The sequence below is a fragment of the Nuphar pumila genome, chromosome 7, assembly GCF_984573655.1.
Source record: "Nuphar pumila chromosome 7, dmNupPumi1.hap1.1, whole genome shotgun sequence".
Lineage (NCBI taxonomy): Eukaryota > Viridiplantae > Streptophyta > Magnoliopsida > Nymphaeales > Nymphaeaceae > Nuphar > Nuphar pumila.
Window position 1 is genome coordinate 100,448,460 of NC_143255.1, and position 24,966 is coordinate 100,473,425.

The following is a 24,966-nucleotide window of genomic DNA, read 5'->3' on the forward strand; positions in this document are numbered from 1 at the left end:
CATGCTGAAAACTGGTGTCATACCCAAAAATAGGTAATACCCACAAGACCGTAATCAGATCTTATCGATCTCTGGGACTTGAGCTACAGCAGCAGCCTAAGATGCTTAAACCTGAATCCAGCAGACGTCATGATGCAAATTCTTACCTCTCCCAATTGGCATATGGGTTGATACCCAATATCACCAGAGATCCTTAGATCTCTCCTAATGAGCAGCGATAAGAGCTGGACGGCATTGGTTTACAGGTATATAACACAAAATTACAAAGGAGAAGGGAAGGAAATTGATTCAGAACTATAGGTAATGATAGCTATTACAAATCTTAAAATCCGACAAGAAAGTATTCTAAACAAAATATGACCATAAAATGCTAGGTTCCAGTGAAGAACAAGAGAGAATAGATTAAAAAAAAATGAATGATCCTTACATGGAATTGTTAGAACACAGAAGATCATCACTGAGAAACTTATAGGAAAGTTCTTCTCGTAACAACTATGGATCTGGCTTTATGCTTGAACAGAACATTTCTATGGTAAATACTGTTCAGGATCTTATAATGAATCAATCATGGGTTATGAAAAAAAAAAAAAGAGATACCATGAAAACAGAGGTATTATAATGCATCCAGATTATGATGGCAAATGAAGCATTATATCCTTTACATAGGCAGAAATCACAGATAAAGTGAGAATGGATGTAGGAGTAAAAATACTCCATTACTGTGGCAATAGGTGAGTCAGCTCTGCTATATGCAGGTCGACCTTCCCTTTTGTGCTCAAACCAAATAAAGTGAAGAGGAATGAAATAGAAAACGTGGTAAACAAAGGAAAATTTACATAGGAACAAAAGAATGTGGGAAACGATAACTCTTACCTTGGTTATTTTGGATATTCGGATTGTCCTCTCAGCCGATTCAAGGGGAAGCCACCAGGATGAGAAGAGTAAAAGAAGGTGAGTCCCAGAAAATCGATGATCTGCCGGAAGGAAACGGATACTGATAACGGCTAGAAGCTTGTAGAGAGACTTGGCAATGGATCAATATTCACCAGGGGGAGAAGGGATGATGATGCGGGAAACAAAAAAAATGGGGATCCCCTCGTTCTTCCCCGAGTGCTGCTCTTAAAGGGGAAGAACGAAGGTTCGAGAGGAAGGTCAGTTGAGGATCGAGGGTGAAGAGCGAAGAAGGCCGTTTTGAGATCAGCGATGGAAAGAGGAGAGGAGGGGCGCGAGAAGAGTTCGTTAGAATTTTTCCCAAATTTTTAAAAAGGTGGTTTCCCTTTTAAGAATTTTCTAAAAAAACGGTTAAGGAATGAGGTTCTTGGTAAAAATGTCTCAAAAAGCTTGAAAATCATCCGAATTTTTCGTAGCTTTTCTCGATTTTTTGGTTTTTATGTTATTTTCCTATTATATATTTTTTTTGTATTTTTAGAACAAAATCCTAAAGCTTTACTAGAAATTAAAGATTTAAAACTATTTTTTTTGTGTTTTTGTAAAATATTTACAAAAGAGAATTTTTCTGAGAATTTTAAAAGCTATTTTGAGAAAATTTCTTCAGAAATGGGTTTGATCCGGTTTTTGAGGAAATATGGATTTAAAGTCCTGGATTCGGATCCGAAATTAACTTTGAATATACCAATATAGAATTTAATTCAGAAAATCTGAAGAATGAGCTTTGAAACTGCTTTGATTTTCTCAGAAAACGGGGTTAGGGGCAAAAGGGTTATTTTTACAAAACTTTGAAAAATTTGGGGTGTTTACACATGCATTCATGAAATCATGTTTAATGTTGATTGAAAAAAAAACCATGAAACTACCTAATTAAATATTCATTTCATTTCAAAAACCAAAATAGAAAACTTAAATCCTATCAAAAAATATAGATTTAGGGGTTTGATAAGTGATAACTAAAATCAAGCCTTCCACTAATAAAGTCATACTTAATGATGATTGAAAAGAACAAAAATACAAAAAAAAACTAATAAAACTTTCACGTCATTTGAAAAAAAATTCAAAATCAATATCCAAAATCCTAAACATTCATAGATTTATGCTAATTGAAAAAGAAAAGCAAAACCTTTAATATTTTAATCAAAATAAAGCATTTATTGCATGCTTGACCTTAATTTAAAAACACAAAAAAACCTAAAATCCTTATTAAACATTCTATGTTATTTACAAAAAAAACTAAATAAAGACCTAAACCCTAACAAAAATCATGCATTATGATTATTGAAAAAATAAATAAAAGCCCTAAAATAGAAACCATATAAAACATTCATTCATGATTTATGAAATAATTTGAAAAAAACAAAAGAAAAGAAGAAGAAGATGATGATGAGAAAGAAGAAGAAGATGACCCAATAGTCAGCCACTTGGGGGCATGCACCGAAGAGGCCCCACAAACTCCAAAGTTGAGAGAGAGAGAGAGAGAGAAATCAGGGTCAAGCAGGGCCCAAAAAAAAGGTTGGGGTGGGTGGTGCCCACCCTGACTCGATCTCTCATCACGGTGGGCATTGTCCCGACTTTCATTGGGTCGGCACTTGCCCACCCTGGCCTCAATGTGGCTCCGGTGGCTGTTAGGGTCTTTCTCATTTCTTAGCCTTTATATTGTTTTTGGCCCAAAATGGCGAACCCCTAATCAGAATTACCTGCCTCGTCAGATTATTTCAGCTCGTTTAATTTGGCTAATATGAAATTATGTTCAGTTATTTGAAGCTATATAAGTATTGGTTTTAATCTAATCATGAAAAATCATCTTAGCTTGCCGATTATTTGATTTGAGTGATAAAAAAATTCAAATAAAACGTTTGAGCTGCAGTTTTTGTGATAGCCGAATAATATGGTTCTTATGAGTAATGGCTGCGTCATGTTGAACAATCTTTCTCTAATTAATCACGATTTGCCGATGATACAAGTCTCCTAGAATTGTTGAGGACGAGGTAGGATACCGTGCTACCAACCATGGAAGCAGGGTTATCGAAAAACACTATAAAACAATGAGAAATGTATTTTTTTTATTTATAACCCGCAGAAACTACACCCGGTATGAAGACCTAATCGCACTGGCTCAGCCTGCTTATACATAAGTAGGTTGTGCCGGCAGCAGCATAAAACTCTGAGACTAGGACCCGTGCAGAAGGGTGACCGATAGTGAAGTAGTACCGTGAGGGAAAGGTGAAAAAAACCCCATCGGGGAGTGAAATAGAACATGAAACCGTGAGCTCCCAAGCAGTGGGAGGATAATTTGATCTCTGACCGCGTGCCTGTTGAAGAAACCATGAGAATCGAACCTTGACTGCCCGTCCAGCAGCCAAGGCCCCACCACCCCCACTATGCCAACCCTCTTTGGGGCGAGAAATGTGTTTCTTAGAAAACAGTTTCAGAAACTAAAAAATACACTGTTTCTAAAACATTTGAGAAACGGCAAGAACTTTATAAAAAGCACATTTTCAACCCTGTCAAAAACACATTTCTCATACTATTAAGAACGAGTTTCCTTTTTTCGGGGGGAACTCATTTCCCTACTTGTAAGAAACATGTTTGTCATGTTTGACCAATGCGGGCTCCGCTTGCTGATAGGAGCAGCTAATGCACTTCACCTTGTGTTGGGGCATTGCAGGTTCAAAACCCAATGGTATACTTGTATAACTGGTAAGGGTCTGCCTAACCCCAGCTTGCCTTTTCAAAAAAAATGTTTATCATGTTTGCTTTTATTCATTTATTATGTTAAGAACCGGAGGCCAGCGAATGTGTTGTTGCTGATGGGGTTTTCCCTTGGATTATCCAAAAAAAATGTTTTTTTCTATATTTTTTTTCGCATCCACCTAAAAAATCTCATTTACCTTAATGGGTTGGACAAGATTTTATAAATAAAATTGTCGTTGCCCCTACCAACAGGGTCTCCGCTTGTCTGGCAAGAACAGTTAGTGCACGTCACCTTGTGTTGGGACGTTGCAAGTTCGAACCCCAAATGGTATCATTGTATAACTGGTAGGGATCCGACTAACCCCAGCCCTCTGTCGAAAAAAAAAATTGTTGTCGCCCCAACTATCTATTGCCCAGTTACCTGATCGATGGGAGATGCCTTGCACTATCCAGGGACATGTAATAGAAGGCCTTTTTTTTTTCATGTTCCACAGATTTAATATTCTTCACCTTAAAATTATGCTTATATTTTAGAAAGTTTTCAAATTGATATTTATTTCTGAATTTCCTTGCATTTTTTAAATTCTAAGAGACGTATTATCTCATACATTTGAAGGGGACACTTAAATACCTCAAATCCCATATACTAAGACCTCCATTGGGGGTGTGACCCATACTAGATCTCAATTTTTCACAAACACATAACTTCATATCTTTGAATCAAACATCCTCAAAAACACCTCAGGTACGTATATCTTACGTTGAGGGGGGAGTGGGGCCATAGATAAGATGAATATGAGACTTGTTCCGCATTCCCCTTTTCCCTATTTTTCCATAAGCACTGGAAGCAAGATCTCCATTGGGATCTCATATCATCTGAGATGGTAGGATCTCAAATCACCTCAGATATAAGATTCAAGGAAATAAAAAATGACACAAAGGTCTGTTCAAGAGCCTTGAAAATCGGGTGTGTTGCAATTCCCCTTAGCTGTTTGGGAGCAGCAATGTTACCAAAACACTGCACAAGGAATTGGAGTTGGCAGCCCCAAAACCATATTTCCACACCATGCACAAAAACATGTTTTTAGCAACTGCATCTTCAACACTATATTTTGGCAACACATGAAAATGGTGTTTCCATCACAATGCAAGGCACCCGCTTGTATATTGTACTTGACCACATTGACATTCGAACAAAGAATTTTTTTTCTTAAAAGAATTAAAAATAAATAAATCTCACATAAACATCTACAAGTTTCTTAAAAATTGAGTCAACAAAGTTTAAAAACAAAAAATAAACGGATTATTTTCTGAAAAAAATCACAAGATTATGATACTTTGGAAACATTTTGAACTTAAATTTCTTGAAAGTCTTTTTTTAAAGACAAGCTGGAATTAGGCAGACCCCAACCAGTTATACAAACACCAACACAAGGTGACGTGCACTAGCTGCTCCTACCAGACAAGCAGAGCCCACGTGGGTTTAAACCTATTGCAATGAATTTTTCATTTTTTAGTTTTTCAGATAAACCTCTAAAAACATGTCATTACCAAAATATCAAGTGATTATCGCGCAGTGTTCATTTTCTTAAATTGTCCACGGCCCCATGGTTATATTCAACCTTTCATGGTATATGCACTCTGTAACTTTTTGAGTTGCCTATATTTTACGTCATACGTGCTAGATGAGAGTTAGTCTTTTTTTCTATGACGAGGAACCCTCACCAAGAACCGGGCCACTTAACGGGCCCACTAGGCCCACTACCTGTGAGGTAAACCCCTTCATGAGAGTATGTCATTCTCTTACTACTAATAGCTAAAAAAGCAGGTTTACAGTTTGGATAGTTCTTAAGCACTATCGTTGGAAATCCAATTTCTCATTTTTCGGTTTGTGCCAGGCAACTGAGTCACCGAAGTCATGCTATTAGAATTGTTTAGATGCGGTTCAGCAGCTACAAATCTGATTAATGACCCGGAAGCGTACGAGACCTCCATTACACAAAGAAAACAATCAAAACAGAGAATAAAAAGCACACTTATTAAACTTTTTTGAAAGGCAAGCTGGGGAGAGGCAGACCCCCACCAGTTATCATTAAACATACCACTGGGGTTTGAACCAGAAACATCCCACAAAGAGACATTCACTGACAGCTCCTACGCTTACTCATTCATGCTCATGCTGGTTCATGAATATATCCACATATGATGTGGGCAGACCGCAAGAGAATTAGACATGGTATTTCAAGTTGGTTCAGATTTCATGTCAACCAGATGATTTTTATATTTGTTTAACACACCCTTTTTCTTTTCTCAGTTCAAGCCCAAATTTGTTTTAACTTGCTTTTGAGTTTGAAGTTCTACAAAACATCCTCTCTCTCTCTCTCTCTCTCTCTCTCTCTCTCTCTCTCTCTCTCTCTCTCTCTCTCTCTCGTTTTCCCTTTTTCACTGAAGGATACATATCCTGGCAGCTGCCCATGATTCTGCGTGATCACATCAGCTATTTTCATGAAATCACATGTATATTTTGTTAAACAGAATCCACACGTTTAGAGCACATTAGCACTCACTAAACGACCATTCTGGTTAAGTAATCTTATTCTCTTTGCATCACTATTTAAGAGCCTTGTTTCTGTTTGATATATCTGTTCTTTTCTCCAGTGACTGCTTAAGTGTTGGCAGTGTAACATTGATCAAAGAGAAGTAAAGGGAAGAATAAGAAAAATAAGGAGTTAAAAGAAGAGGACAAATTAAACATGATTAAAAAGACAGTCCTAAATTTAAGAACCAGTTTACTTTGGGAATAGTGACATCGCTGATCTCTGCCATGAATGCCTCTGCCTTCCTGTGGATGCATAGGCATGCAAGCGTACACACACACAAACATTGCAAAGAACGGAAATATTCTACTACCATGTCTACTCTAGTTACACTCGTGAAAGCTTTCACAGTGCTAGAGGTAATCAAACACAACATGCGACAGCAAATAGGAAAAAAAATCATGAGAATTTATCAAACGTCTTACCCTTGTTCATGTAATTCTACCAAAGCCAAGGACCAACACAAAATATTTCGGCGACCCGAAATGTAATTAACTATTGTGCCCAATAGTAAAGGTTTAGATAATACAAGCCTTCCTGCGCTTTAGTGATGGTATCCATGGTCAAAGCTCAAAGGCTGCTGGTAGAAAGGTGTCTGCAGATACAGAGAACCAATTATAACAGAGGTCAGAGAGCTGGGATTAGTACCTGCTGCCTCTCAAGTCCTGTTTGGAACCTACCACCGGCCTCGAGATACAGCAGGTAAAGTAAAGCCAGGTCATAGAATGCTCAAACGTGGTTACAAATAAAACCCGAAGATTGCAGTAAATGAGGCACTTACCTGAACAGATTGCCTGAAATGTTCATATGAGTGAGCATACATCATTGCAGGACTTGGCCAATGCATATAGACAGCATCACAAGATGCTCTGTCAAATTGGTTCATAATAGGATTGGAAGCCATGTAGTTGACAGGATTTTGGGCTCTTGGCACCTGACTCAATTGTGGAAGCACATTGTCGTACACAAATGCAGGTTGAAAGTTCTGCATATTAAATGGATCAACGCTAAACGTCTGAGCACATACAAGGCTCTTAGAGTACCTGCCATGGTTAAATTATGTCATGCACCACCACAATAATCACATCAATTGTATAGATAAAAGTAGGCTAAGTACATATTCCAGTCAATTGCAGGGATCAGAAACAAAATAACAAGAAATGACAATGTTAGTCCATCATCACAAACCTCAGACTGGAGTTCCAGCCAACAACCACGTGGCTGTTTGAACTCAGAACTGAGCAAGCTCGATGAACAACTTGGATGGGTTCTCTAAAAGGAGCCAACACAACTGAATCAATACCTAGATTATAAGCCTGGTCCAGGGATCTGAATTTTGAATAAGAACCAAAGCATACCTGTGATAACTACGGTCATAATCAGGGTCAAACCTATCTTTTTCTCGATCTCTGAAAATGGCAATTCTGCTACCAGCATCTTTATTATTGATAGACTTCTCTAGGTCATCTGTGAAGCTTCTACAACTCTCATTTTCATCCCCACTTGAACATGAAGTCCTTCCATCAAATGCTGCCTGAGATGATGAATTTTCCAAGTCAAACCCGCTGGAGCTACTAAATATACGAGCCCGAGCTTTATCATACTCTTCTTTCCTCTCTTCCACACTTCTAACGGGACTCTTATTGACGCCCGACTCAGACACATCACTAGGAGAAGATTTCTGAGGTCTTGGTTTTATAGCAATCTTTACATGTTCAGCCTTGTCATTCTCTGGCAACTTTGCAGGAATTTGAGAAAGACAGACAGATGGAAATTTGCTTTCAGGGGTCTTTCTTACTACTATTTTCCCCCCATAACCATCTGCATCAAGAACCATAGACTGAAGGTCATAGTACTGAGCAACACGGTGAGCAGCAAGACGAAGATAAGATGTTGGAAAATGCTGAAACTCAAATTGATGCTGTTCACTATTTTGTATAAATCGCTGGATGTCGAGCTCCATTCGTAAAACTGAATAAAGAAAAGATGATTCAATCAAGTAGAGAATAACATAAGTTGCTGAACTCCTTGCCATAAATATTGTACAGAGAGATATGAACATGCAAACTCAATCAACTGATAAGAGTGGACTAAACTAAATTCCACAATGATATCTTCAGAATAGTCCACTAAGCTGTTCAAATTTTAGTTGAAAAACCAACAAAAAATTAATACAAAATAAATGAAGACATAAATAAAATCAATTTAGACTAGAAACGTGATGTTAAGACCACAATACGAACTATAGTGGACCGCTTAGAAGTAGAACTATTTGAAGAACTAAAAAACTACTGCCAGAGAGGGTTTTTTTATCAGCATAATGAACATTGTAGTAATCCTATGCAGTGCAAAGAACGAGGGGAAAATAATTTAGAAAAACATACACATTAAACAAGAGTAGTGTTACTCCACCCAATTTAGTCCTTGTAACATTTCACAAATTCCATATTAGAAGAAATAGAAAAAGAATTACACTGTGCATTGCATCGATGAAAATAAACAGCACAAGAAACAATATAGATGCACACATTTTTCATGCAATTGCACAAATCCATCTGTACTTTCAGAATTATAAAGAAAAGATATTTATAATAGCATTAACTAGAAAAGGCTCTGAGTCCACTTGTACCGAAGCATAAAGAACCTTTCAAAAGACAATGCCAATAAACCAAAACCACACCTTAGTAAAATTAAGAGAAAGACAACGAAGCAAAATATGAAACGTCGTGATCAAGCAAGAACAAGAAATCAACCATGCCACTCATTAGCCGGTCAAACTGCAAAATTGCAGTCAACTTAAGTGACCATTAAACCCCTACATGATGTTCCAAAAAACATAGAATAACACAGTATAAAATTAAAATAACAGCAAGATCATAAAATTATAACACCAAAGGGCATGATTTTTAGTATGGGCAAAATCCCCTTTCAGCTACCTGATACCATCCCAGGTAAAAAATTTAAGTTGACTACAGGCATGATTGCATAGTTCACATAAACATCCTTTAAGATATAGTTTTTTTTAGCGCATGACGTGGCCAAAACATATAAAACTTTTCCACTTGGTCACATCCACCGTGGCCAAAACATATAAAACTTTCCCACTTGGTCATGTAGGCCCAAGGCAAAGGTCTTTAAAATCAATAATCCATGAAAAATGGATACTCTACGTTAACTGCACACTTCTACCAGCCATTCATGTCTGTTTCCAACACTTGTCAATGTCAACTCTTCTGGATACTCCAGCATTTAGTTTATTTAGGTTTTAAATTTTAAACTTCCTAAATTTTGGCTTCCCTTATTTGGATTTAAATATCTTACTAACATTTTAGTCATGATATACATCAAAGATCATTAAAGTTTTTTTTATTGCAGTGAGATTAAAATGTACTAAAATCCATAGGAAATAATAAAATAATCTGTTGTACGAATCTGTCTGAATCAGGTTGTTTGCTCGTGCAATTAGGGACATTCTGACCTGTGTTCAGTCCAAGGTAATGCGCATGAAGATGTAGGAACAATGAGATTCAGATTCAAGAATCATTATGATTTGAACCCACGATCTGATCCAATTGGATCCATAATTGAATTTTGTTAAAAACAGGTTTGTTTAAATATAAATTTTCATGTTTCAAATGCTTTTCTCAAACGAACCCGTTTATTTTATTTTTTGAAAAAGACAGTTGCAATTGTTTTTTGTTTTTTGTTTTTTGTTTTCAAAGTTTTATTGAAAGGAACTTGGTTTAAAGGAAGTTTTGCTAGCATAGTTCAGGTATTAAGACTGTTCCAAACCCACGTACACACACACACATACACACACACACACACACACACACACACACACACACACACACACACACACACATAAACCCTAAGTCACAGGGACTCGGCAAAACATGTGCCGCACCCGTGTCGACGCGACGCGATGCGGGTGCGCGTGCAGCACCGGGTGCGGTCAACGCACCCAGGGTCATTTTTGTCCACTGTTTTGGCATTAAAAAAAATTCCTCGATGAAAAGGAGGATTAGGGCAAAAATTTTTTCCCTAATCTCTCCTCTCCTCTCCCCCTGAACTCGAGCTCTCTCCTATCGATGCCCCAACTCCACCTCCCAGCTCCTCCTCTCTTTTCGCAGTTGTCCACTGTTTTGGCATTAAAAAAAATCCTCGATGAAAATGAGGATTAGGGCAAATTTTTTTTCCCTAATCTCTCCTCTCCTCTCCCCCTGAACTCGAGCTCTCTCCTATCGATGCCCCAGCTCCACCTCCTCCTCTCTTTTCGCAGGTATGTACCCTCTCTCACTGTCTTCTTGTGTCGGCAGAGAAGGAGCCGAGCCCCCCTTGCACCCTCTTGTTGGGTCAGCAGGGGAGGGGCCGAGCCCCCCCCCCCCCCCCCCCTCTCGCTCCCTCTGTTTTCAACAGGTGAGGGGCCGACCCCCCCCTCTCACTCTCTTGTTGGGTCGGCAGGGGAGAGGCCGAGCACCCCCTGCTCCTTCTGTTTTCGGCACAGGAGGGGCCGAGCCCCTCCCCCCTCTGGCTCTCTTTTTGGGTTGGCAGGAGAGGGGGCGAGCCCCTCCCCCCTTTGGCTCTCTTTTTGGGTCGACAGGGGAGGGGTTGAGCCCCCCCCCCCCCTGCTCCCTCTTTTTTCGGCAAGGGAGGGGTTGAGCACCCCCTGCTCCCTCTGTTTTCGGTAGAGAAGGGGCTGAGCCCCCCCACCCCCCTTGCTCCCTCTGTTTTCGACAGGGGAGGGGCTGAGCCCCCCCTTCTCCCTGTGTTTTCGATAGGGGGAGGAGGTCGAGTATAATTGATTTGAAAATTTTAATATATATTTTTTTTGTGTTTTCAGGATAAAAATGACGGATAAAGGGAAAGGACTTGCGTCATCCTCATCCCAACATGTGAGTTCTGCTGCTAGTTTTGCTGATAGTTGCAGTGGAATTGATGATGTGGGGCCACTATGGGTACATGTAGATAAACTTGCAAAAAATTGGAAAAGGAGGTGGTGAAAACAAGAGATTTTGATGCAAGCTCTGCGAAAAAGATTTTGTTGGGTCTTACATAAGAGTGAAGGCTCATTTGTTGAAGATACCAGGACATGGCATTTCAGCTTGCAGAAAAGTTGATGAAGCAATGCGAAGAAAATACAAGAATATGAGAAGAGAAAGGCAATGGCCGATTCTTCTGCAGTCAGTGTGCTATTTGCAAGCCACCAAGAAGATGCTAAAAAAAAGTCAATATAGGAGGTAGAGGAACGATACAAGCAACATTCAATACATATGGAAGAGAAAAATTGGATAGCAAAGTTGGGAGGTATTTTTATTCTGGTTCACTCCCATTTAATGCGGTTAGAAATCCTTATTGGAAGGATTTAGTAACATCCTTGGCAAATTGTAATTTGAGTGGTTATGTACCTCCAAGTTCAGAAAAAATACGAACCACACTTCTTGAAGAAGAGAGGGAAAATGTGGAGAGGTTGTTAGAGATTAAAAAATATTCATGGGAGCAAAATGGAGTTTCTATTGTGTCTGATGGATGGACAGATATTCAAAGGCGTCCATTAATCAATTTCATTGCTTGTTCGCTTAGTGGCCCAATATTCTTGAAAGCAGTTGATGCATCTGGGAAATATAAAAATGCAGAGTATTTGAAGGGATTGTTTATAGAAGTGATAAAAGAAGTGGGTGATCAGAAAGTGGTACAAATCATTACAGACAACGCTCTAGTTTGTAAAAGTGCAACGTTGAGTTTGGAGAGTGAGTACCCTCATATTTTTTGAACTCTCTGTGTAGCACACAGCTTAAATCTAGCCCTAGAAAGCATCTGCAACCCCAAAGAAGAAGAAAATTCACAAGCATATGCTTTATGTTCATATTTTGAAGATTTAGAAAGAAATGTCAAAAGCATTAGGAATTTTGTTGTTAACCATCATCGTGCTAATGCTATATTTAATAGGCATTCTGATTTGAAATTGTTGAAGGTCGTTGAAACATGTTTTGCGTCCATCATTGTGATGATGAAGAAGATTAAAAGAGTGAAGAATGTTTTGATTAACATGGTGACTGATGAAAATTGGACATTCTATAGTGCTGATGATGATATCAAGGCTCAAGAAATTAAAAAATTTATTCTTGATGATGAGTTTTGGGACAGAGTGGTATACTTCCTTCAATTTACGCAACCTATTTGGGAAATGTTAAGAGAAGTTGATAAGGATGAGCCAATGCTTCACAGAGTTTATGAAATGTGGGATAATATGATTGAAAGAATACAAGTTATAATTTTCAAGCATGAAGAAAAAAATCCTGCATTGGATGATTCAAATTTTTTTAATCATATTCATTCAATTTTAGTCAGAAGATGGGATAAGAGCAACATTCATTTGCATTGCATGACACATTCTCTTAATCCAAAATATTATGCAAATAAGTGGCGGGCTAGTGGTATTGGTCGTGTCCCTCCAAATTTAGACCCGGAGCTATCAAGACATAGAAATATGTGTATGACAAGACTTTTTTCAGAAGCATATCTTCTACATCAAGTCACACAAGAGTTTGAAAAATTTTCATCTTCGAGATTATATGGACCGACATTATTCGCGAGAGAAGAAGATAATATAGATCCTATCACATGGTGGTCAACATTTGGATCAGAAACACCTCTTTTCCAATGTCTTGCATTAAGATTGTTATCGCAGCCTGCTAGTTCATTTTGTTGTGAAAGAAATTAGAGCACATATTCTCAAATACACAACATAAAGAGAAACAAACTCACCAGCAAGCGTGCAGAGGATTTAGTATATGTTTATTCAAATCTTCGATTACTTTCGCGAAGCAATGATAAATACAGATACTAATTTGCTCTCTTAGTTATTTGATTATTTCTTAATTTTAATTTAAATATACTTGTATTGTATTTATCATTTTCAAATTGGGTTTATAACGCAGACAAAGAACATCCAAATTTTGGGATGTAAACCCAGAAGAGTTCACATGATTTCAACATAACAAACATGGATTTAGCTGAGCCCAGTACTCCTTCTAATGATGCATTTGAAGATGAAGAAGAAAATTATTAACATCCATTACTTCATCAGGATATACTTTGGTATATAATTTAGTTCTTTTATACTTTACTTATTTGATTGATATTTAGGTCGATTTATGTAATTGCTTTACTTATTTGATTGATAATTTGATATTTAGGTTGATATACTGCATGCATGATGATCATATTATGACAATGTTAACTGTTAAATGTTAAATTGTTAAAACTTCAAATTTATATATATATATATATATATATATTTACATTTTTGCCCTTGCCGCACCCCCGCACCCGGGTTTTTTGGAGGTGCCGCATCCCCGCACCCGCACCCATGTGAAATAGTATAAACCCCTCCTTGCCATGATGAACGAATCATTTTGGTAGACAAAGGAGATGTGAAAAAACTGAGGAAGCAACTCCTTATTCCATAGACACAGAGACATCTTCTAATAAGCAGTATCCCCTTTTTAGGTATACCTGAAAATATAAGTGATCCACCTCTCGCAGTCATGCTGGTCAAATGAGTTTGGCAGACAAAGGTGATATGAAAAGAAAGAGGAACCAACTTCAGACATCTATCAAGATCCTGTTTGCAGATATATCTTGCTGATACAGGTGATCATCCTCTCCCAGCCAATGCTGATTGAATGATTTTGGTAGACAAGGAATATGTGAAAAAATGAGGAACCAACTGATCATTTGCTAGACGTACAAACATCTTCTAATTATCAATATCCTATTTTCAGGCATATCTAGGTAATATAGATGATTGTCCTCTCTTAGCCAATGCTGATTGAAATTTTTGGTAGACATGGGCGATGCAAAACAATGAGGAACCAACTCTTCATTTCATAGACGTAGAGACACTTCTAATTATCAATATCCTGATTGCAGGTATATCAAAACAATATAGGTGGCTGTCCCCTCCCAGCCAATGTGGATTGAGTGATTTTGGTAGACAAGGGTGATGTGAAAAAAAGAGAGGATCCAAATCTCATTTCATAGACATAAACACATCTCCTAATTAGTAATATCCACTTTGCGTAAAGTTGTCAATCACGAGATTTTTTTAAAAGCAATCAACTAAGCAAAATTCATGCATCTAAGGTTACACCAACAAACCCAAGTCCTTCCAAGCTTGTTAGGTGATACCTTCCTCCATAGCAAGAATGCATTCTTGTGTTGGAAATGCCCTAGTGGTGAGATACCTGGGACTCAATATCCTTGATACCCCTTCATGTATTATCTATCTACTTCCCCAAATACTGGCTTGCCCACTTGTGTACTGCATTGGGTGGACAGTAGGACAAAAAAATTGAACAGTGGAAGAAGGGAGGCAAGGGAGAAAAAAAAGAGTCAGGGATTAAACTCAAGCTGACCTTTTTGAAGTTGCTTTCTCTCTCTCTCTGTATATATATATATATATATATATATATATATATATATATATATATATATATATATATGTGTGTGTGTGTGTGTGTGTGTGTGTGTGTGTTATAGTTTAACTGAATTCAAGATATCAATAACAAAGAGAAGATAAATAAATGTGTTACAACTAGTAATTAGCATGCGAAATCAAATGATAAAGATGCTCATAATTTATAAAAATGATGCAATAAGAACTAGTGCATTCATAAAGATAAAGCAAAATTCAAGACAAAATAACAAAACATTAACCATCAAGGATTAAGCTGAAAGACACAATAAATTGCAACCAGTATTAAGTAATATCCACATCAAATAACAAAAAAGAAAAAGAGAATATCTTATTGGACAAGTTCATCAATGATGAAAAAATGAAATAAGATGACGGATCATCTTCTGCATAATCATTCCAATCCTCCCTTTCTTCTCCCTCTAGTTTGGTCCTGCATATTCACTTTAATAACTTGGGAGAAAAGATTTCTTTTTCCCTTATGTCTTATAAAGAGTGAATGGAATCTTAATAAGCCCGATTTGCACAAAAAATGTCCAATAATCTGTGTTTTGCTATTAATTAGAAGGAAAAGTTTCTGACATTTGAGGGGTTGGGGAGGGGGAATTGTACACACATTATATGACATGATTTTTTACCACACTGATATCATGTCGATGATGATGTATGATACATAGGAGATTCTACTTAAGCTTCCTAGATTGAATACTTGAAAATATTGATGCCAACTTTGAGAATGTTTGATCCTACTAAGGGGTGGGCAATGGACCGCCCGGTCAATTGACAGGCTGGAACAAACTCCTGGTTCGGGACGGCCCATTGGGAAACCCCCGACACACGGGCCGACTGGCCTGTGGGCCAAATCAATCTGAGACGGGGGCAAATTTAAGGGCCCAGGCCGGGCCAGCCCACGGGCTGCCCGACCCATTGCCCATCTCTACCTCCTAGTATGCGTAAATTATTAATAGCTTGTCTATATCATCATGATTCTTTATCATTCTTGAAAAAGTAGTTATTAGGTAGAAAATAATATTGATAAAGAATAAGATATTATGGGCCCTAAGTTGAGTAGACAAAAAACCGAAGAGGCAATGATGAAGATGAGAGGCTCGATTGTGGTTTGATATGTACAGGTGAAAGGTTGTAAAAGCATTTCCATTTTATGTTTGTAGGGAACCAAGCCTTACACACAGTGATGTGATTTATGACTTGTGGTAGTACATGCAACTGTATTTGTAATTCAAATCGCCAATCATGACATGATGCCTTTTTCTACTCTAATTTTAGTTTTTGTAGATATCATATGGGGTTACTTCTTCCTTGTTTCCTTGATTATTTCCTGTCGCATTATTCAGATACTTATATTGTGGGAGTTACAGACTAACATTCATTCTTCACCAATCATTTGGCTTCTTTTATGCCACAGAAGCTTTAGCTAATCATCTCCTCAGGTTCACAACCTTAATATTTTGACATATTGAGCTTATTCCCACAAATGGAACAACATGATTTATTTGGAAAGGATAGATGCAACAACAATCATACTATGTTCAAATCCTTCACTTCAAGCTTTTTATCTATTATAAAAGTATAAACGATTCACGCTATAGCTGATGCATGCACTTTCTACTCGAAGTATGAAGTACCTACAGCTGCACTTCATACGATGAGATACTAGAACTATAAAAATACAAACAAATCAAACCATATCCGAATCTCTTTTAATTTCTCAAAAGGGAGGATAAAATTGAAAAAGAAAGAGAAAAAAGATCGTTAATCTATGCTCCATCTACAGATGACAACATATACTTAATCTACGCTCCATCTACGGATGACAAATGGTGGGCACCGTAAGGGCTTGGGTGTAACTAACCCCACCTGGGATTTACCTCGCAGGGGGGCGGGCCCATTAAGCAGTCCAATTCTCGGTGAGGGTTCCTCATCATATAAAAAAACATATAATTAAAGAAAGCACGAGGTGAAAATGGTCCTCTCCACATCATATTAGCAAAGATATTGATCTGTCCAAAGAAAACAAGAAGCATTCTTATCAACGCACTCTGCATCATTTATAATTACAAAGGTTATATCGCTTATTCGAATTTATAACCCTAACCATGCCAGATCTAAGCATTCCAGAACTTTATTCTCACTGACACCATCTCAAATCCTCTAAAAATTGCTATCAAGAAAGAAGCAGCTCAAATGAGCGAAATTGCACCTGAACATGTTTATGTAGGCAATCTCTGCAGAACCACTTTTTTTCCACAAAAAACTCTCAAAAATCCATCAATTACCAGCGCGTGTCATAATTCGACCGGATATAATCCCAATGCCCATTGATATCACAACAAAATCACCAAAGAAAAACCTAAACAAACCAGACAAAATCCTAATCACATCCACGCACGAGCGCCAAGAGACGAGGTGTGAAAACAAACCCCTAGGCATCCAAAAGAAGCAACAACCGCTATAAACACAATCACAAACCCAATAAATCAGGACTCCTCCACCCTACAAACGGTAACATCGCACGAGAAACAAAAGAAAAGAACGAAATAACCTAATCCGATAGGCCTAATCGCGCAAAAACCAAAACCGAACAGATTGAAAGAATAATCACCTAAAAACAATGAAAAAAAAAACACAAGATCAGACCGGATAACGCATAAATCCCCGCCTCTCGGGGATGGCAAAGATCGAAAGGAAAAGAAGAAGAAGAAGAAGAAGGGATTGACCTGTGAGTCGATGCCTAGGGTTTTGGAGAGCCTCGCTGAGGAAAGGATCGACGTCAGGGTATGCCTCCTGAGCTAGAGACAATTCGGGCGGGGTGTCCATGGCGTCGCCGGCCGGAGGAATTCCTATCGCTCCTCCCTCGACTCCGCCGGAGCGGTCCCCTTTCACCTCCTCCTCTCTCTCTCTCTGTCTCTCCACGCGGTGCGGGTGGAGGGAAGGGGCCGCGGCCCTGGCGTTCTTCCAAGGGGAAACCCTCCTTGCCCGCCCGCCCGCCCGCCTGCCTCCTCCCCCGATCTCGAGATGCAGGAAGAGAGAGAGAGAGAGAGCGATGCACGGACCAATTTAGTTTCTTAACCATACAATTGTTTTGAATAAAAATTACTGAACTAAATGACCTTTTCATTCTTAACTATTACAATAAAGACAAATTTGCTCCCCTTTTTTCTTCATGCTTCCAAACACCGTGCACCTCGGTGACCCCAACGATCATATCCCAAACAGAGCCTAATTCACGAATCTATGATCTAAGAAGTGGGGTTGTACTAGAGATTAAGGGGGTCAATGTGTCGGGTTTACCTAGACCCGATCCGTACCAAACCCTATAAGATCCGAGCATGGTGATAAATAAGAAAACCTGATTAAGATTAGGGTCCAGACCCGAAAGTCCGATTAATACATGAATCCAGATATAAATTGTGAAATTTTATACCCGACCCAAGTTCCTATAAGACCCACAAATTTTTAATGTAAAAAATGATAAAAGTATAGTATTTTACTGGGTCTGGTTCACGTTGTTCTTATCAGGTTCGGGTATGGATTCTCTTATGATGGGTCTTATTACACCTTAGTCCAGATTCGATACCATATCCAAAAATTGGGGCGAGGTCTGGTTTCACTTGGGTCCGAACCAAACCCAAACTGTTGACACCCCTACTAGAGATACATTAGTATCATATTAGATATGAGAATTAAGGCCTTGAATCGCTTCTTTCGAATCGTCTTTGGACCGACTCGGATATGAATCGGCCAATTCAGACCGATTTTAGCAACATTGGGCTTGACCTCGTCCTGGTGAGGGCAAAATTAACTACATGGCAATTATTCAGGTTAGATTGGTCATTTCGACAAGATTTCGGAAGGCGGAAAGGCGAAATAATTGAAAAAAACAAAACCCGGGAACTCACCGCAACCGTACACATGTAAGGCAAGAAACCGGCGTTCATGATGCATCCGATCCAATAAGAGATCGCCACGCGGCGCTCGTGCCCTTCGGGATGATTCTTCATCTTGTCTGTACGTGCGAGGGATGAGACGGGAAGCGTGTGAAGAAGAAGAGTTTGGATGAGGCAAAGTCTTCCAACCAATGCTACGAAAGCAATGCCTCAATGATGGACGGTTGGGATGTGACGCCGTACGCCAATATTGACCGATGCTTCACCTGTGACCACTGTCGGTGTTTTACTTTTTCAAAAAAAATTCAATTAGATATTTTTTTTTATAACGTGAAACCCTCACTAGGATCCGGATCACATTTAGAAGCAACAAAATTCTTATAAAAAAAAAATTGCTTATGAAAATGTAAGAAAAATGAGATAGAGAGAGGGGTGATTCAACCAGACCCGATAGAGATATAGTTGTTGCCCTAATGCTAAAAAAAAAATTAATTTTGATAGGAAAAATTCCTCCACACTTTCAAGTGAAGGAATTTTTTCAATATAAAAAATTATACTATTTTTGTTTTTTTCAAAAATTTTCTCTGGTACATTTTTGTTTCTTCCTACCACTTTTCTTAGTATTTTCTTACTGAACCCACCAGCTAAAGGTGCCTGCACATCCAGTGAGAACATGTGGCTGGGATGAAGGAGCCAGCATGTGGATGTAAATGGTTCGGGTTCTAACCCGATGTAGCCAATAACATATTTGATTAATAGGTTGTTGGTTATTGAAGTGGTGAAAAGCTTGAAGTGGTGAAAAGCTAAGTCAGATCTACTTTATATGTAAACAGATTTGATAGCAAAAAATCAAAACCATATCCACATTCCATTACAAATAGATATGGATTTGGCAACCAAATGCAACTAAATGAAATCAAATTCAGTCGAATATCGAATTTATTGGCATCCCTAGTGCCCTAACTCAACACCTTCTCCCCGGGTCCGCTGCCACTTGGGCGACTTGAACAAGTGTAATTAGAATCCTTTTTTTGCTTGATATTTCAATACATGCATCATTTTTTATGAAAAAGCATTTAAAACCCAGATTTTCATTAAAACTATCAAGTAAAAACTCGAAGTTTCGAAACTTAAGATTCTTGTAAAATTACAGAAAATGACTACTATCCACGAAATTGGTGCATTCACACAAGTACCTATTAATTCGCCAATCCAAAAACATCGATTCCTGCTTTTCTTAGGTCATTTTACCCTTTGCATGTGTTTTGCACGGACTTATGACATTCACACTAAGATGATGCGAATCTCTTACCCAAAGTGGATTCACAATTTTACGAGGAATATCAATAAATCTCTCTTGTGAGATTCACAACTTGTTTTGGCTTATGTTAGATGTTGCGCAAATAATGTTTTAGTACTTTCGGGGCTCTTCTTTGTAAGGTTTTAGTTACACGCAAAATAATTGTGAATTTTCTTTTTTGGTGAATCTCATTCTGTAATTAGATTTTGTCAGTCAATGTATATTTAGTGTGCATCTCTCCAAAGACTCAGTCTGCCATACCTATGATTGTCATGCAAGCTGCGTAAAACTCCGATGCTAGGACCCCTTCCTCCAGGGCCTATGCTATGCATTGGCTTGCAGAAAGGGGTGACACTGATGAGAATCGAACCTTGACTGCCTGTCTATCAGCCAAGGCCCCACCCCACTATGCCAACCCCCCTTGGGGCATGAGATTCACAGTTTGTTTCAGTAAATATTAGATGTGCAAATAATATTTTAGTACTGGCAAACCTCTTTTTTCACAAGGTTTTACTGTAAAATGTTATTATGTCGTGCAAAATAACTGCGAGTGTTGGTTATTCGCATGATATTTTAGCGAATGTTTAGGGTTTCATGCAAATCTCTTGAAATTTTTATTCTTTCCTCCCTCACTCTATTCCTTTTTTTGTGAATTGCTCACTGTGGTATGAGTTTTCTGAGTATCCTGCAGTGTCAAGGTTGACTTGTGAACATCACCGTTGGCACAGGATGTTACGAGTTCAAAACTAATGGAGGTGTCCTTACCATAAGGTTGAAGCTAAGTATACTCATTGGTAAGCAAGAAGAAAGGTGGAACGATCTTCAGTTTGGGATTGAAGGGCATGAAAATATCATTTTCAACTTTTGATTTGGAACAGTGTGTTTTGCTTGTTTTGTTAGGCGATGGATCTTGTTTAATAATTGTATCACACGTAACTGATGGTTAACTTGAGTTACACCAATGGATGACTCGATTTAACAGTTTTATTGAAAAGTTGGGTCCTCATGTCCTCCCCCAAAACATGGAACTTTGTCCAAATATTAGACAAAATTGAGACTCTGCGTGTTTGAAGCGCTGAACAAATGCCGCCCGGACAAGCAAGGCAGCATTTGTTCAGAAAGCGTGCGACTGGCGCGTCCCCTAAAAATCAATGTGAGAGTAGGGGTGGGCAATGGGCCAAGCCAACTCGACCCACCATAGGCTAGGTTTTAGGCCGTGACCCGTTAGCCATCGGGCCAAAATCCAACCCATTATATACATGGGCCCAGCCTGAGTCAGCCCACGAGCTACCGGGCTGACCTGATGGGCCTAAGCTACCTAATTAATTTCTTAATAATATGAAAAAAAAATAGCTGGTTGCATAGTAACCATTATCATTTACCTAATTGGTTATATTAATTTTATGAAAACTAGAAACATAATTAATTGGGTACCTGAGAAGTTGTTGATTATTATTATTTACCAAATTAGTTGCACTAATTTTATGGAAAATAAAAAGATAATTGGATGAATGCATGAGACTATTGGTTTATTTAAGAATCAGTGTTGCTCACATTAAAAAATAACCTACAAATGAGTTTGGGTCAGGCTGGACTGACCCGCTAAACATTGGGCCAATGGGCTAGGTCATGGGCTTCTCTTCAAACTCGAGCCCTTTAAGAACAAGGACATCTCCATTTCCATTGGATCTCAGATCAAGCGGCAACATGAGATTAAGGATCTCTCTGTCGAAAAAAAAAAAAAAACCTCAAGCCCCATGACAACATTTACCCAATCGGCTCATTTTTCTTTGGCATCTTATCAATAGACGAAAGGGATCCTATCACCACTCTGTGGGGAGTACTCAATTAACAACAAAAGTAAGGTTGCAAACCGAACGGATCTCGGATCCCAAAATACATTAGAAAGCCGGATTGGTTCGGATTTAGGACAGCCAAATTTTGCAGATTTGGCTTCTTGAATCTGACTTGTTTGCAACCCTAACCAAAAGAACAATTGTCCTGAAAGCAATGTTATATAAACGGGTTTCTTAAAATGAAAAAATTGAATAAAATCAAATCTGAATCAGTAAACATCCACCATCAAATGACATGTCATTGAAAAATATAAATAAATAAATAATTTTTCTAACCACCTTAAAAGAATATTAAAAAACCTAATTGAATCAGCCCTTTTAGAATCGCTGTTGGTCTGATTCAATCTGTTTCGGTCGATTCGGGCCGATTTTAATAACATTGCTTGAAAGGCGGTTTTAACTGGGAACTGATTTTAGGGCAAGTACAATCCTGTGTTTTCTCTTGAAACCCATCTTCTGTACCAGTCAAGAGAATGGGGGGAAAAACTCCTATTACATGAAAAACTACAAAAATCGTTATACGGATCTTAAGCAGACCGGTCCCGAAACTAAAAAGCCAAAAACCAACCGCATCATAGATCGTATCTTATGCCACACTGGATAAGCCAAAGACCCCATGTAGGGCAGAACAACAAAAGGGTTCTGCAAAAGTCTCAAAAAATAGATTGGTAAAAGGATTATTGCTTCAGGATTTCTGCCCTGTAATGTTTTTTGGGATAACCAGGGAAAACAGCCCTACTCACCGAGTTCATTGGTGTAAAACCCCAGGTCTCCCTCACCCAGCTACGGCCTGGTGCACATCTGTAGATTTTAAATGTGTGACATACCGTCAACTTGATGACATTTTCGAGTCGCCCCTACCAGATGACCGGAGCCCTCATGGGCTTCTGCCCTGTAACACTGGCATATGCACAAACATGACACATCTGAAAAGCTGTTTCCAAGAACAATCTTAAAACTTTATATATTACCGGTTGGAAGTGTCAAAATACATATTCCGGGGGCAAGAGTAAAACAGAAAAATGTAAATGGAGCAAATCAACATTACTTTATTTACATGGTTGACAGCTCCGTAGGAAGAGGAATCACATTCTGAGTTGGTATAAGTGCCAATATCTGGTTCTTAACTATGCCCATGCACTGCTGAATCTCTCGGTAAGTGGCAAGGTTCTCAGAGCAACATGGCTGTAGGCTCGTCACAGCAGTGTCCAATATCTGGGCAACCTCAGCTGGTGGATACTGCCTCTCTGTACATGTCTGCACATTCAAATGGGTAAAAAAAAACAGGACGATATTTGGTGAATATTCATGGCAGACATATTTAAGGTACAAACAGAAAATAAATTAATAGGCTAAACTAGCTCTAAAAGAGAAGAATTTACATAGAACATTAATCAAGTCCACGTAAAGAAATAGAAATAGAACTAATTAAACAATTCAATATTCTAGTTCAAAGTAAGACTAACCACAATCAACTTTCTTTTCTAATCATTTCAATTTCTTTCCAAAAGAAAACATTTCAATTCAAATTTTCCTTTTGATTTTCACATTCTGAAATTGATGAAAGGTTTTATGAAATAAAAAATATGGATGTTTTTAGCTACTAAAGAATGCAGCTTTTCTGTTCAAAAGTCAGCAACTGCTTTGTTTAAGGTACAAGGATTTTGGTTAAATTAGATTCTACACTAACCTGGACCATGAGAAGGGTCGCAACACATGAAGAAATAAGCTCTGAAAGGAGTTGTGTGTCGGTCCCATCAGAAGAATTGCTTCTTGCTGGATCTGTTGCATTTGCTGTGGCTATCCCACTTGAAGTCATTTGACCATGATGAGTAGAACTGCCGTGGAGATTATCTGCTACCAGGTAGGAAGATCTTCCTGATATTGCACCAGTTTCGTGCCCTGAATGGTTATTGTTGACCAACTCTAGTGCTTCACCAACCCTGATGAAAGCATCTCCCCCTTCCTTGATAGAAGACATTGCCTGAATTTTTTAGATACAAGCACAATCAGATTAGCTCAAATCTAAATTTCTAAATGTTGAACCAGAATGCCAACTGGTAGTGATTAGAAAGTCATGATGCTTTCATCACTATATAACTCAGATGATGGATTTATTTCCATTAATTGACTCGTGGAAATCAAATGAAAACCAGCTCACATTATGAAAAAATATGTTTCCATCATTTGAAAGTAAAATTTTTCTTTATTTAAATTTGCATATTTTTCTCCTTTTCTACAGCATAATCAAGTTGACAGTTATGCAAATAACAGTAACTGTGACAGCGAATACGGCTGATTCAATGTTGTATCTTCCAATACCTTCATGGCAGCATCCACCATCATCCTTGCTTTCCTTCTTGCACCATCAATGATTTCTGACACATGAGGTCCTGAATCTTGTGCATGAAAAGCAGGTTGATCGGAGCTCAATGAGCTAGACATCACTCCCAGGTTGTTCACCGACTTGACCCACACATTTGAGTTATCCTGGTAAGTGTTCCGTTGCCTCAAATAACGAAGTGCAGCCGCTACCTGTAAGAAGTGCAAAGTTTCAAGACAAAAGTGTAAAATTCTGGTAAACCAAGTTCTGAAAATTCAAGTGTCACATGGATACTCCATTTTAGTCCCCGTACCGTGCCCCCTTATATACTAGTCATATTAAAAAAAATCATAAAATGGCATTATCCCTGTGTCCGCATCCGTATCCATGTGACATCATTTTAGTAGCAAATATACAAACTACCAACCACGGCAATTTGCTTCGTCTCAGAAACTTACTTGTTCATTTGCATCCCTTAATTGTAACAGCACCATAGCATACTGCTTCCGAAAATGCTCTGAATCCTTGATGGACTCATTTTTTTGGTTTCCACTAACTTCCTCATTCATGATCTTCAGCTCTATCAACAAGGCTTCCTAATAGAATTAGGGCAGGCAAATTATACTTTTGAAAGGAATAGATCAAGGGCAGAAAAGGAAAAACGAGATCTTAGAAAATAGAGAAGGCTATAATTGATCAGTCCACTGTTGGAACGAGTAGAGCATCCTCTTTGAGTTGCCTGCGTTATGCATAGGCCATTTGCACTGTAAGTTTTCTAGTTGGAGCATGCTTGCCTACATAATTAAAGCCCAACTGCTTTATGTTAATAGTATTGTTAAAAGAGGAGTGGTTACCGAA

At 38.4% G+C, this 24,966-nt stretch overlaps 2 protein-coding genes across 3 annotated transcripts in view; both read right to left on the bottom strand.

The window, feature by feature from the left end:
* Positions 1-6,633: 6,633 nt before the first annotated feature.
* On the bottom strand, positions 6,634-17,773 carry LOC149832637 (uncharacterized). Its single transcript, XM_090014618.1, has 4 exons — positions 17,460-17,773; positions 7,601-8,213; positions 7,024-7,285; positions 6,634-6,837 (listed from the first exon to the last, which is right to left on the bottom strand). The coding sequence occupies exons 1-4, from the start codon at positions 17,557-17,559 to the stop codon at positions 6,787-6,789; spliced, it is 1,026 nt and encodes a 341-aa protein (XP_089870744.1). The 5' UTR covers positions 17,560-17,773; the 3' UTR covers positions 6,634-6,786.
* Positions 17,774-22,720: 4,947 nt separating this feature from the next.
* The window catches only part of LOC149832638 (protein ALWAYS EARLY 3-like), a 97,482-nt gene continuing 95,236 nt past the window's right edge, over positions 22,721-24,966 (bottom strand). For both annotated transcript variants that reach the window (XM_090014624.1, XM_090014623.1), the window contains 4 exons: positions 24,567-24,704; positions 24,108-24,320; positions 23,476-23,769; positions 22,721-23,042 (listed from right to left, as the gene is read on the bottom strand). In XM_090014624.1, the coding sequence (XP_089870750.1) occupies positions 22,839-23,042; positions 23,476-23,769; positions 24,108-24,320; positions 24,567-24,704 (849 nt within the window). In that variant the 3' untranslated portion in view covers positions 22,721-22,838. The remainder of the gene's footprint in view (positions 23,043-23,475; positions 23,770-24,107; positions 24,321-24,566; positions 24,705-24,966) is intronic.

Bases quoted from the DNA above. Each gene is read 5' to 3' on its own strand.
- LOC149832637 (XM_090014618.1), bottom strand. From the start codon at position 17,559: ATGGACACCCCGCCCGAATTGTCTCTAGCTCAGGAGGCATACCCTGAC. The intron at 8,214-17,459 runs GTCAATCCCTTC...TTCTTTATTCAG, and splicing joins CCCTAGGCATCGACTCACAG to TTTTACGAATGGAGCTCGAC. The intron at 6,838-7,023 runs GTAAGTGCCTCA...CTGTATCTGCAG, and splicing joins ATTTCAGGCAATCTGTTCAG to ACACCTTTCTACCAGCAGCC.